Consider the following 13,215-nt stretch of genomic DNA (forward strand, 5'->3'; position numbering starts at 1 on the left):
AGGATGAACATGGTGCCCCCACAGCTGCTTTCCTGCCAGCCAGAGCCTCACTGATTCCAGCAGCACATGGCTCTTAGGAGCATCCATAACAATGAGGGTTTCGTTTTTCCAGGGCACCGTGACACAGTCCTACCCTGATTCCAGGAGATTTGACACCATCAGCTTGTGTCCAGGGTTGGGATCCTGCGTCCAGAACCAGGCCAGGGCAGAGGCCAGGGAGGTCCTTTGTCAATGCTTTGCCATTTGCTTCATTTGCAGTTGAAAGCCAGAGGAGCAGAGAGCCCTTCTGACACTGTGATGGCAAAACTCGCTCAGCTCTGTAGAAGATCCTTCCCTCAACACTGACAGCCTGTGCTTGTTTGGGAAGCTGGGCTGACACATTTGGTGTAACCCAGAGCCCCATTTCAGAGGGTACCTGGTGAGTTTGAGGGACTGCTTTGCCTTGCTGGCACGTGGCCAGTCTCGGTGGTGCACTCCAAGTGTTCCTAGAGCAGGGAGCTGGGCTCTGGCTCCAGCAGGGGCTGGGTGGGTGCCCCTGGGGACAGCAGTAACCAAACCAAACACAGGAGCTGCTGCCACCTTCCCTCTTCCTGCTGTGTAAAACCTGCCCGAGAAAAGCCTCCTTTAATCGCTCCCCGTACATTAGACCTTCCAGGGGAAATTAGCACAAATGCAACACCAGTGGCACCAAGGGAACAGACCCTGAATGACTTGGAGGGAGGTTAATTAGTTTGTTAAAATCCTTCTCTCTTTAGTTGCCACCTAAAGCTCCAAGCCTTGACAAACAGCTGGGAAAAAGGGTCTCTGCAGAAAATCAATGCTCTTTAGAGGTAAGAGTTAAAGATTTTCCAAGGAGCATAGAGTTGGGAAACAAAGTGGAGAAGACTGTCTTGCCACCATTAGGGTAGAAGATGAATATTAGATGGGAGGGCAAAATGTTTCCAGGTCTCCATAAAAGTCAGAAGGGAGACAAAGAGCCCATTTCTCCCCCTGTGGTTTACTGACTTTAATCTCTTTGCCTCAGTGTCCCCACCTACCCTGCAGCAGGGGTGCTGAAAAGCTTTAACTGGCTTTTGCAGAACTGCTTCAGGATCCCAGAGACTGAGTGCCAGAGATGTTACTGCCTGTCCCTTCAGAGGGCAATCCCCTCAGTGCCAGAGCTGCCAGCAGACTGCTCTGCACTCCTGGGCACACCAGCTGGGAGCACGAGTGTGCTGGGACAGGAAGAAAGCCCCACAGCCCCTTACAGACAGTTGCCCCCTTAGATAAATTTAACAGATGACTGCATTGACCCCACAGAATTTTGTACAGCTCCCAGCCCACCGTAGCATGGTGGCACCAGGAACCTACCACAGAGCTGCTGTGTGCCCATAATGAGATGTGGCCCTGCCAGTGCTGCTGCTACTTGCACTGCCACTGTAGGGCTGTGGTGGGATGGCTAAAGCACAATACTGCAGCTCAGTGACTGCCACCACAGCACTTTGGACTAAAATTTCCTTGAGTACCTGGTTTAAAGTTGGGACTAACTTCATCCAGTCTCCACACCAGAGCTCTGTGCTGCCCTGTGGGAGATAGAAGAGCAGACAGTTCCAGCTCCAGAACCAAGCCTTCTTTAATCTAAAGACAGGATTTCTTTGCTAGACATAATGAGCTGTGTGTCCTGCCTTCCATACTGTCCACTGATGTTTGTATTTCAAAAGCCACTACATGATCTGATTCTGCCCAGCTGCCTAAAAAAAAACCAAAACAGACAACATCCTGTATACCACTGGGACCTCTTTGTCAGAGGCTGTGAACTCATCTGCATCCAGCACCAGGATGGATTGAACAAACTGAAGCAGTATTTTATTGCTGAAGCATAAAACATGGGAATAAACAAGCACCAAAGTGCTACTGATCATTAAAACCAGATGGGAGCCCATTTACTGCCTCCAGCAGCGAGGTGCCATGGCTGCTCCGCTGGGGCCCCCTTGAAATAGGAAACCCAGCGACCATCTGGGAGGTGCTGGATGGCAGTGGCTAGAGGCAGCCCCTGAAATTCCAGCCTGGAGTTATCTGCACTGTGCTCTCACCACCACCCCAGGGACGATCAAGGAGCTCTGAGTCCTTGCTCCAGAAATACAGTCACCCCTGTAAGGTTGTACCTACATGAAAATGTCCTGGTAGGACAAGCAGCCCATCCAGGGCCAGTCCCATAGTCCAGGGGAGGTGGGGTGGGGAGAATTACAGACTGAATTCCCATACACAGACCAGGGACTCGGCAGCATTTCAACAGTATTTGTTCAAATGCATAACAGAGAACCACCAAGGGTTCTGGTCACTCCTGTGCAATTCAGCTCCCACATGGTGGATTATCCAAGGCAGTCCAGGTCTGACCTTCCTTACCAACCAAGTGCTGTCTGGCATGGCAAGTGAAGTGCTAGGTGGGAAGGAGCCAAAGGCTATTTCCTCTCCTTCCTAATTAACATACACACCACAGATAAATACCCAAGGAGAACATTCCCAGTGTATCTGCTGGAAACTGGCCCCCAGGAACAGCGGCATCCTGAGTACCCCCAGCTGCAAGCTGAGCTCAACCCCCTCCCTGGACTGAAGCTTTGCCCCTTTGTCTCCAAGCCCGTGGCAGGGAGCCCTCTCAGCAGCCGAAACCCGAGCACGGCATGGGGCCAGGGATGGATTCCTGGGCAGCCCGAGAGGAGATGCAAATGGAGCGGGAGACTGCTCGAGAAGCAGAGACAGACAGATGCTTTTACACTTCAAAGGGAACGGGGCCCTGTGAGGCTTTCAGGAATACGCAACGATCGATAGACTCCTTTCAAACACCGAGCACATTTGCTCAAGTGTGAGGCAATTATTCCCTGGGGATGAGGCAAGACAAGGCCATTAACTGCCATACGGGCAGGATGAGGAACATGCCACATGCAGCGGCTCCGGGAGGAGTGCCAGGCCAGCCTGGGGGGCAGAACACCGCTGTCCTGGCCGAGCTTTCTCATCCAGGATTTACCACATGTCCTTGTGTCGCCGGGGGCTCTACAGGGAGCACATTAGTGTCATTCAGCCTATGTCAGTGCAATGCTCAGCACATCTTTTTGGTGCTGAACAGCGGGTTTGATCACATCTCCTCCACTGCTCTAGTTCACTGCCTTTATCCCTGGAGGGCTGACTTACACTTACTGAAGCAATTCCCATTTCCCCCTCACCCAAATGCTGCTGGGAAGAGCCTGAGCTGCTCTGGAGAGCTCTGTCTCCACTGAGCCCCTTCTAGATGGTAAAGCAGAGCCCAAAGCAGATTGAGGGTGAGCAGAGGGCTGGCTGCTCAGCATGGGGACAGACCCTGTGGTGTGACAGCAATCACGGCTGACTCATCCCTGTCTTCTCTGCACCAGCACTTCCACACAGATCACCCTTAATGCACCATCTCCCGGCAAGGATGTTCCAGCGATCACAGGGGCCCGTGCTTTGCGACCCCACAGATGGGATCTGGAGTGGCAGTGCCAGCACACAGGAAGTCTCTCCCGTGAACAGCTGCTGTTTTACATGTACAGTCATATTTGTACAACGAGAGGCACACATACTGAAAGTGAGCAGTGCTTTAAGCCTGGTGCATGACTGATGGGAGTGCCCATCCTGTATCACTGACTGCCCACTCTGCTTTATGGAGGCATATAATTTACCCTCTTCAGTAAAAATAGAGGAGGAGGAAATAAAAATCTCAGCATGTCCCCAAAGAACTGTAGGAGATTAAAATTAAATCTATCCATTACACTCATCAAGCAGGGCGCTGCCTGGGCAGGAACACTGCAGTTGTACACCTGCATGTTCAAAGAAAAGAAATTGAGTATTAGAGAAGTGTCAGAGGCAATCCAGCACCCCACAGCAAAGTGCTTCAGGTCATAAAACAAACTCACACGACTTGGAAAAACAAAAAAGGAATAACACTAAACTAAGCTGAACAGCAAGACTGCTCAGCACAGCTGCAGCACCTCTTCTCAACCCTGCATCAAAGGTTTGCTTCACTCTCAGTTAAAATTTTGTCTGACACTTCTGCTCAGGCCCAGGTCTCAAGGTTTATTCTGGGATGTGCGTGTTGTGTGCTGTGGGGAAGAAATGCCTTCCCTACTTCCTTCACTGTGTCCTGTGTTCCTCCTGCTGCAATGTTCAGAAAGCACATTTAGACCTGACTACATCTCTGCAAGGCAGGACAGTAAAAAGCAGCTTACCTGGAGGAGCAGGGAGCCAGGCCAGCAGCAGAGAGCTGCAAACAGAGCCTGGAACCAGGACCAGGCCTCCCTCAGCCACTGGCACTGCAGCACAGTCGTGTCTCTGAGGAGGGCTGTGCCAGGGCAGCTGAGGCACACAGAACGGGCCACCCCACCCCGATCCAGAGGAGCCCCTCCATTCCCCAGCCAGCCCTGCACAGTTTGCTCTTGGCCGCTCAGGGAGTACCTGGAGGCGAGGGTGCTCACTCAGGGCCATGAAGGCACCTGCAGGCACTCATGAGGCTGAGGAGCAGGCAGAGGGTGGCACAGTGGCCACTCGGGGCAGCTCAGGGCAGCAGGGACGTGGCTCAGAGCCACTCAGGGCCAGTGACCAGCACTGCTCGTGGCTCCAGCATTACACTGCTTCCCCCTGCTAAGAGGCTCCGCATGGATCCCACCCTAGGGCTCGGGAATTAAGTGGATTTTAAGCTGTGCAATAAAAAACTCATTAAACTTGAAAGAATGCTGTTATTCCTGGAAGGGGGTTTGTGCTGCTTGCTTGGATGGCCTTAAAGTGGGCTGCTGCTTAGGGTGAGCACGGAAATGCATGTGGCAGCCTCCTGGGAGCCCAAGGAGCACCACGACAGACCCCCGGCCCGGGCAGTGGGGTCAGCCCAAAGCAGGCAGCAATCCTGCTCAGCCCGGCCCAGGCGTTTCCCGAGCCCAGCCCAGGCTCCCAGGCTGCCCTCAGGGCCCTCCCCGGGCAGGCCCCGCCCGCCCCACACGCCTGAGGCCGCGGCCCCGGGGCTGCTCGGAGCCGCACCGGCCCAGAGCGGGGCTTGCCCCAGCCCGGCACATCCATCCCTGCAGCACCTGGAAATTAGAAAAGCTCTCAGTGAAACCAGCTGGAAGTTATTTCTGCAGAGGCAGCGCAGGTCCAAGTGCAGAGGCCGTACCCTGGGACTCGCCGTGTCCCCTCAGGGCTGTGGGCACAGCTCGGAGCCTCGCCCAAGCCTGCAGCTGCCTCGGCAAGAACTGCAGCATCGGCAAGAAAGCATTTCCCTGCCATTCCCATCTGCATTGAAGCAGCGTCAGACAAGGCTTAAGGCTGCAAAAAACCACTAGGAGAAACCAAAATAAATCAAGATCTTGATTTCCCATAGGAAATTTACCTATATCCCATTTATAGTCCATTTGCCCTCCTCCTTATGTAACTTCTCTGCAGGAGAGGAGCAGAAAACACAGAGAAAATAAACAATTTGCTGCAAAGAATTGGTGCAAGAGCCTGAGTCACATCTAGCAGTGTGAGCAGATAACCTGAGGCTCACTCAACACACTGTGGAGAACAATGAATGCTGAGATCAACAGCCTGTCATGCATGTACAAACTGGCCCCAGGTACCATGACTAAAGCCGAGCACGTTGTGCTTGAGAAAGATGCACAAAACCTACACTTTTGAGTTTATTTTATTAGTCTTAATGGCCTGACTTCCACATGTCTTGTTTCCTTTTATTGAAGCTGTCAGAGGCATTGCATTATCTCACATGCGTGCAAAACCAGCATTTCAGTCGAGCTCCTACAGACTTTAAATGCCACAGCTGAAGAAAACAAGCCAGTGGGAACTGCAAAGGGAGGGGGCGGGAGCGGAGTCCAGAGCACACCTACAGGCTAAATCTCCAAAGGCTTCCCAAACAAGCCGAGAGCAGTCTCTAATCAGAGAGAAAGGATAGGTGCTTCTCCAGCAAGCTGCATGATTCACTGGAGAAGGGCAAGCAGTCCTGTTGCAACAGAAGGCTGATGAGTAATTGATGGCTCGTCCTAGGCACAAAGCTGAGTCTTTTACCCCAGTGCAGAGCCAGTCTGCCAAACCAGCTCTACCGACAGGCCCAGGGGGCAGCAGCACCTGTACTGCGACCAAAGGTTTGAAAGAAAAAGCATTGCAGTCCTATTTTCACAGGAATTCCCCAGTGCTGCCCAGCTGTCCTCAGTTACTCATGCTCACTGCAGCTTTTCATCCTTATTAGCACTCTGTGACAGGGAAACACCTCCCAGCTACAAAGATGAAGAAACAGATCCAGCCAGGTAGCCTGTGGGGAATGCATTCTCTCTGTTGTGGGCATGCTGCTGGCAGTGATCCTGTGTTCTGCACAAAGTAACCCCCTCGGGTCCCTGCACATGGTGCTCGAGGCACTCACTCACCTCCCCAGCCATTCTGCTCGTCTCATTTCCAAGATGTGAAGGACAGTGGTGGTAACTACTGATAGCCAGAGACAGCCTTTTACAGTTGACCTGCCCTTCACACAGCCGGCATTTGGACAGCAGGAAATCATGGTATTTTGGCATTAAAAAAAAAAAAAAAACCAACACAACCTGCTCCACATTTTGTTTCTCCAGACAGATTTCTTTGTAAGTGAGTTGCTCATATCCACACATGTATCATGCACAGCAGGTACAAATCACTACTGGCCAGGGTGCCATCAGAGGGGAGGCTCACAGGGCATTGTGTACATGTACTGTGGCAAAGTCTGACCTTTATTTCAATGCTGCACATCCTCAAATCCTGGGAACCCCAGGGGAAGTACTCAGCTGCTCTGTACATATCATAACTGTGGTACAAAAGCAGTTCACACTATACAATTTAAATAAGGAAACAGTCATTGTAGCTGAGTCCACATTTACAGGGCTACTTTTCACAATTTTAACAATAATAACATAGCTCAACATCCCTACGCTATGCAGATGCACAGTGAGGAGCTGGTGCCCCAAGAACCTGGTGCACAGCCTTTCCCAGTGTCCCTGCACAGGGCTCCTGAGGCACTGGGCACAAACCTGCCAAGGTCTGCTCAGAGACACATACACCCACACATTTTCACATGTGTGCACACAGGATAAATGACACACCTCGGTGCCTACTGATGGCTGCAGGCCACACAGCAGCTATTAGTGTGACATGAAAACATTCCCTAAATAACACTCAGCAACATGTCTATCCTCCCTGAGCAGCAATGAGTCTGTCTCACCAAGTCCCCAACGCCAGGGCCATCTGCACTTGGACAAACAGGGAGGCCTCCCTCTTCTAACAGGAAGATGAGAAGAATCCCTTCTTGCATGGCAATGCACAGGCTGCTCCTGCTCAGGATGGGACCAGAGCGGAGGGAGGTGGAACCACTCTGATAACTGAACATGGACAGATCCTACAGACTCCCAAACAGCAGCAAGATGACTTCACACACACTCAGAGCAGCGCAGGAACCACAACTATAAATTATATTCTCCAGGGGTGGCAGGAAGCAGGAGGGGTAAGTTCACAGTGGAAAATTTCCTCTCCCTCTAAAGGAAGAGGTTGGAGTGACACAGCAGCACTGAAGTTCATGGCCCTGCTTCTGACAACCTCGGAAAGCCCCAGAGGAGTCCCCCACGTTCCATGAACAACCTCCCTCCACCTCCACGGAATGAAGAGTGTGTCACTGACCTTGGACCTGGGGCTGACAGAGGAGGGATGGGCACGGGGACAGGAAGACACCACACACAGCCTTGCTGCTACTTCTCCTGCATGGGACAAACTCTCCCCTGCCTGCACGACCCACTGCTGTGCTCCAGACACACCTTGCTGTGCATTTGACTCTCTGCTGCTGCTGGAAGAAAGGTGAGACTTTAGCTTTACTTTGACTATACTAACTGAGGAAGCTGCTCAAAGTTCACCAAGTTCAAAGTTCACCAAGTTCAAAGTTCACCAAGATTGCTTGCTTTCCTCATCTTTGCAATATGTTCTACAGCCTCTTGGCCACATGGATGACTTACTGGAAGTCCTCAGCCCCTATCTCCTTGCACCAAGTCCCACGAGGAAGGGATGTTGGAAACTGCCAAATGCGAGGTGCCAACACTGTGACTGTGAGTTCAGCAGCTCTTTAAATACTGTTCTTGCAGACCTGTGGTTTCCTACTCCTGCTAGGAAAAAAACCACTGCAGAACACATTGAGCCTGACCCACAATGACATTGCTGGGGCAGCCACCAGTTTAACCACTGCTTGTGAAATATGGTGAGGGCTGTTGTGCAAGGAGACAAGGAAGTGAAGTGTCCCATGCTACTGCTTGCAGCAAATACCTCTGCCTAGTGTAGGCAAAGTTTCACAAGTCCAACACCCCAGAGCAAATTCAATGTCATTTACAATTTTCTTTCAGTTTTTTCACTGGGAAGAGTCCTCCCCATTCACCAGCAGGCATAGGGGAACAGAGGGTACTGGCTCCACTCTGCCATGGTGCCATGGGCATGTCCTGGAGTTCCTTGTGTGTTGTACTCCGTGGAGAAGGCTGAATAGCTCATTGCCCTGTACTGGCTGTGGGGAGGCACCACCCACTGCCCCAGGCCCTGCTCGGTGCCATAGGGACTGTACATGGGCGCGCGGGCCCCGGCTTTCCCCACCGAGTCCAGAGCCATGTTCACCACTCCTGAGTAGTCCTGGGGAGGAGGCAGAGGTGGGGGCAGTGGGGGCAGGTTGGTGAAGCCCTCTGGGAGCTGTTTGGAGTCGTGCTCAGGCACCATGGCAAGATCCAAGGCGTGGCACCTCGCCCGGAAATCGTTCAAGGTCGCGGCATCGCGGCTGGGAAGCTGCTGGCTGTCCCCAGCTTCGTGGAACCTGGGCCCAAGGGCAGAGAGAATGAGTCAGACCTACCAGAGTGGAAAACCATGGAAAACCCACAAAGATCCCCTGGGGAAAGGCAGGGCAAGCTCTTCCCTTTGCACACTGCTTCATCTTACTGTTAACTGTGGATTTTAGCCCAGGCCTCACTGCCACACTCAGTGAAAAATGAAATTCCAGAAGTGAGTCCAGACTACCATAGTTCTGGCTAAGTTCTAAGTTCTCACTCACACCCAATTTTGCAATGAGGAAGGAAAAATCACTGGAGTCTTGTCTCTTCTCCAAAGGGCAGGTAAACTCTGTAGTGCACAGAGCTGGCTGGGAGAGCATTTTGGGACAGGGAAATAAAGAACATTACAAAGACATGAGCATACCCAAAACCAGTGGGTTTGAACTAGGAGAGAAAGCCTATCCTTGGAGCTATGTCCATGCTGATCTACCATGTCTGAACCACATGTGCTGTCGAACAGAAAGCCATCCTCCCCCTTTTCCCAACTGGGTGTTTTTCTTAGGAAATGCCCAGCAGCAGAAGAGGAATCCCACCAATGAAAGTGCAGCTTTGGAGCAGGACTCACCGATATGTCTGGTAGGAGGGCGTTGGCACTTGCTGCTCTCTGGCCAGCCCCTCCCTCTGCTCAGCAGGCACTGGTGAGGCTGCAGGGAAGGCCTGGCTGCTGTTCTGCTCCGAGCCCCAGAAGGGATATCCACTGCTCACCACCACAGGGTTACTCTCTTCCTTCACATCTACATTCTCATCCTTCTCAAAATCTGACTCAAAGCAGGGAAAAGAAAGAATGGAAAAGAATGAGAAAGAAGAAAAGGGAGGCAAAGTTCACAATGGTCTATTGGCAGTTGCAGTAATCACAGGATGGTGGAAGGAAACACACTACCACCTCCTGCAGCCCTTCTGTCTTAAGGGAATGGCCCCTTCCAGCTCTTTTCTGCCCAGATACTGTGGTGGTCAGTGCTGCCTTGTCCTCTCTCCTTAGCTGTGCTACTGCAAGCAGCACCATGAGCTGGAGCAAGGAATGATTAACCTTAACAAAACTTTCTGAATATCATTCTCTGGGTTTGTTGTGATCAATATTACCACGTTCCTCAGCAGCAGGCTCCTTTTCCTCAGGCAGCTTCCTCTTCTGGCTCTTGGCTGGACTGGGCTTCTGGCATTTTGCTCGTCCTTCCCTGGAAAGAAACAAGATGTGGGGGTAGCTTGGATGTAAGCTTTTTTTGCCTAGATATATAGGAAGAGATGCTATTAGGAGGAGAAAGAAAATCCTTAACATTTTTAAACTTTAAGCAAAAGAGAGTCATCTTTGGCCTTTTTTCATCAGGAAATTTTTTTACAGGGTTTTTTAAAGGCATAAAATAACATGAAACAAAATCTCAGCTATTCTCATAACATTTTCTGCTTGGAAAAAGCCTCCATTTTTTTCCTTCTCTATTGTCAGTCTGGGGTTGCAATTTAAGCTGGCTGCCCTTAGACCAAGCAGAAGATCTCACTGATACTGGTATCCATCTTCCCTCTTGCACAAAAAATCTCCCACTGGAAGAGACACTTCCACCCACAGGAAAAGGAGACAAGGGAGCCTCCAAATGTCAGAATCAAGCTGATCTCCAAGAGACCAAATGGTCTGCTGTGGACTCCTGTTATCACTGCTATTCACATGTCAGACTCCAGTCTAGCTCCAACGTGCGAGGGAATGCAGGTCTCAAATTTGTCACACCTCCCACATCTCTGTAGGAATTGTCACCTCCCACTCCCCAAGTCTCTGGAGAGGAGGCTGCACAGAGGGACATCACTCCCAGATACAGGGAAATGCAGTGTGCACAATGCAGAGGCTCAGCAGAGCTGGCTGGTAGAGTTTTGTCAAAGACCTTGGGTAAAATGCACAAGTGAACTCCAGCTACAAACAAATTAAAATGAAAAACCAGTTTACCTTCGAGTGTTCTTCCCATGTTCACGGAAACCTTTAGCAAAGGGATTGTTGTCAATCTTGAGCTTTGTAATCTTTAAATGAAAGGAACAAGACTCAGCATCAGCATCACAGTGACTAGTTGGCTGCTTCACTGTTCCAAGACCTTCACCTCAGTATTTATCACAACAGATAAACTGTGTGAGGGTTTTGGACACCGCCTTGCCACAGTATCTCAGCTCTCCCAGAAGCTCCCATCACTGAGCAGGAACTGACCCACAGAGAGAAGTGACCTTGCCAGGGTCAGCAGGGATTTGGGTGGGATTCATCTAACCACAGAAATACTCAGGGTGAGGATCTGTATCTGGACCTGCAGCCATACTTTTTACTGCATTTGGAGTTCTGTGTCACTGACAGTGCACTCAGAATCATCAAGGTGCATGACTCATCACAGAGGAGATGTTTTCCACAGGAACCACAATGTGCCTGTTTCTTCCCACTGTCCACCACAGGTGCCCAGGATGAACAGACAGGAAGGAGACACCTTCCTTTACAGGAATTTTACAGACAGAATTTCACAGTGTGTCCAGAATTTCACAGCAGCAGAGCCTGCACACTGTACCTGCTCGTTCTGGTAGGCAGTGACAGAAGTGAAGACAGTCTCAGGGAAGCTGAACACCTGGAAGATGCTCCAGCGGACACTGAACAGATCGTCTGCCTGCACGATGTGGAAGCGCGGCTTGTAACGGTGCATGGAGTGCAGGATGATCTGGGACACACAAAGGACAAGGTTTCCATGTGCCACCCCTGCCAGCACACTGCAGGTTCCCTGTGGACACTCCCAGGACACCCATTTCTAACCAGGACTTCCCTAGCAGGGAGCTGAGAGGGCACAAGGGCTGGGCTGAGGGAGGCAGAAGGGACACTTGGGTCTCTTTTAGTTTCTATATCATCTCATTCTCACAAATCCTGCTTATTTCCCACAAAGTCTCATCTGTAATGAATTCCAGCACAACCTACATGCCCATGTTGATCCAGAGTGTTGTTAGTGAGCTTCAGTTTTTGGAAGGAGACAGGTTCTTTCATCCAGTGGCTGCCAGGAGCTGGGGAATCTGGGTGGACATAGGTGCGACAAGGGAGCTGGGGCTCTGCTTTTCCAGCAACTTCCCACTGATCTTTATTCCACTGTGAAGGGAAAGACAGAAATCTGGAGCTTAGAAAAAAATGCTTTCAGTACAAAAAAGCCCCAGTAAGTTTGCTTTACTGTCAATTCAGTGCACTCCTCTGAAGCACAAACAGGCGATTCTTCCTTACGAGCCATGATCATGTTACCAAATCAGCTCCAAGTTTAGTCCTCATTTTTCCTCCCTTTCTCCCCATGGCTGCCAGAAAAGTCTGACATTAATCATGATTAAAACTGTATTGCTTACAATGAAAATTAGTTACCTTTCCAGCTGCTTCCCAAGCAAAACTGACAAATAACTCCAGAGAGGCATAAAATCCATCAATTACTTGTGAACTTTGTCCAAAGAGAATTTATTTATCAGTGTGACAAGTGAAGCATAAAGATTAATCTATTTCAAATAAAGATGAAAAGACAGCATAAATTCTGTTATTTAAAGTACTCACCTTGTACCTGAAGTTATCCATTGGCACAAAATCTACCAGCATGAGGTACTTGGCATATGGGATTAAGCCAGAGACTTTGATTTTGCATTGAGGAAACATTCGTCTGAAGGAGAAATGAAAAATAGAGTAAAAAGGTTTCTCTGTAGAGGGGCTGTAAATGATCAAGCAGCATGTCACATTTACTCACTACTGTGCAAAGCCCTGTGAGCAGTATTTCTCCAGCCAGCCACTGACCATTTGTCCATCTTATTGATGGACTGTCCAGTCCTGTGGGTTTAGATGGGATAGACACTAACAGGGCAGCAGTCACTGAGGGTCTGACACTGTTACTGCTTTTGTTCTTCCAATTCCTCTAACACAACAGTGGGAAACTTGAAAGGAACTATTTGGAGGTTGTACGTAGTTCCTGGCCTGCTGCAGCTCTCACAGCCCTGGAGGATGGATTAAATCTGAGCGTGGGTAGAAAACGTGCTCTCATCTAAGAGCACACCCAGCTTTCTGTTCCCATACTCCCTGCCACTACTTTTAACTTCTGACTCTGCAAAAAAGCTTTGACAGCTACCTCCCTACCCAAAGGGATTATTCCAGCTCACAGCAGCTTTGAACAATACTTTACAGCTTCACAATTCCATCTTCTTTCACTGCAAGCTCCACAATACATGACTCATTTTTACTTCAGTGGAGTCTGCACACACAGATCGTTATGAGTCTGGGCCACATTCCTGTCTGCAAACACAGACTCAAACCCATGCCTTTACTGCTCAGCTGCTGCTGCCTGTGACCCAGGCAAAGGGAGCCCAGGGCACTTCCCAGAGCAACCTCAAAGCCACAGGA

At 50.4% G+C, this 13,215-nt stretch overlaps 1 protein-coding gene across 1 annotated transcript in view; it reads right to left on the reverse strand.

The window, feature by feature from the left end:
* Positions 1–5,661: 5,661 nt before the first annotated feature.
* The window catches only part of LOC117004752 (T-box-containing protein TBX6L), a 28,299-nt gene continuing 20,745 nt past the window's right edge, over positions 5,662–13,215 (reverse strand). The window contains exons 8-14 of the mRNA XM_033075823.1: positions 12,382–12,484; positions 11,773–11,937; positions 11,375–11,521; positions 10,777–10,847; positions 9,930–10,021; positions 9,415–9,607; positions 5,662–8,836 (exon numbers count right to left, since the gene is read on the reverse strand). Of these exons, the coding sequence (XP_032931714.1) occupies positions 8,410–8,836; positions 9,415–9,607; positions 9,930–10,021; positions 10,777–10,847; positions 11,375–11,521; positions 11,773–11,937; positions 12,382–12,484 (1,198 nt within the window). The 3' untranslated portion in view covers positions 5,662–8,409. The remainder of the gene's footprint in view (positions 8,837–9,414; positions 9,608–9,929; positions 10,022–10,776; positions 10,848–11,374; positions 11,522–11,772; positions 11,938–12,381; positions 12,485–13,215) is intronic.

The sequence above is a fragment of the Catharus ustulatus genome, chromosome 18 (genome assembly GCF_009819885.2).
Source record: "Catharus ustulatus isolate bCatUst1 chromosome 18, bCatUst1.pri.v2, whole genome shotgun sequence".
NCBI lineage: Eukaryota > Metazoa > Chordata > Aves > Passeriformes > Turdidae > Catharus > Catharus ustulatus.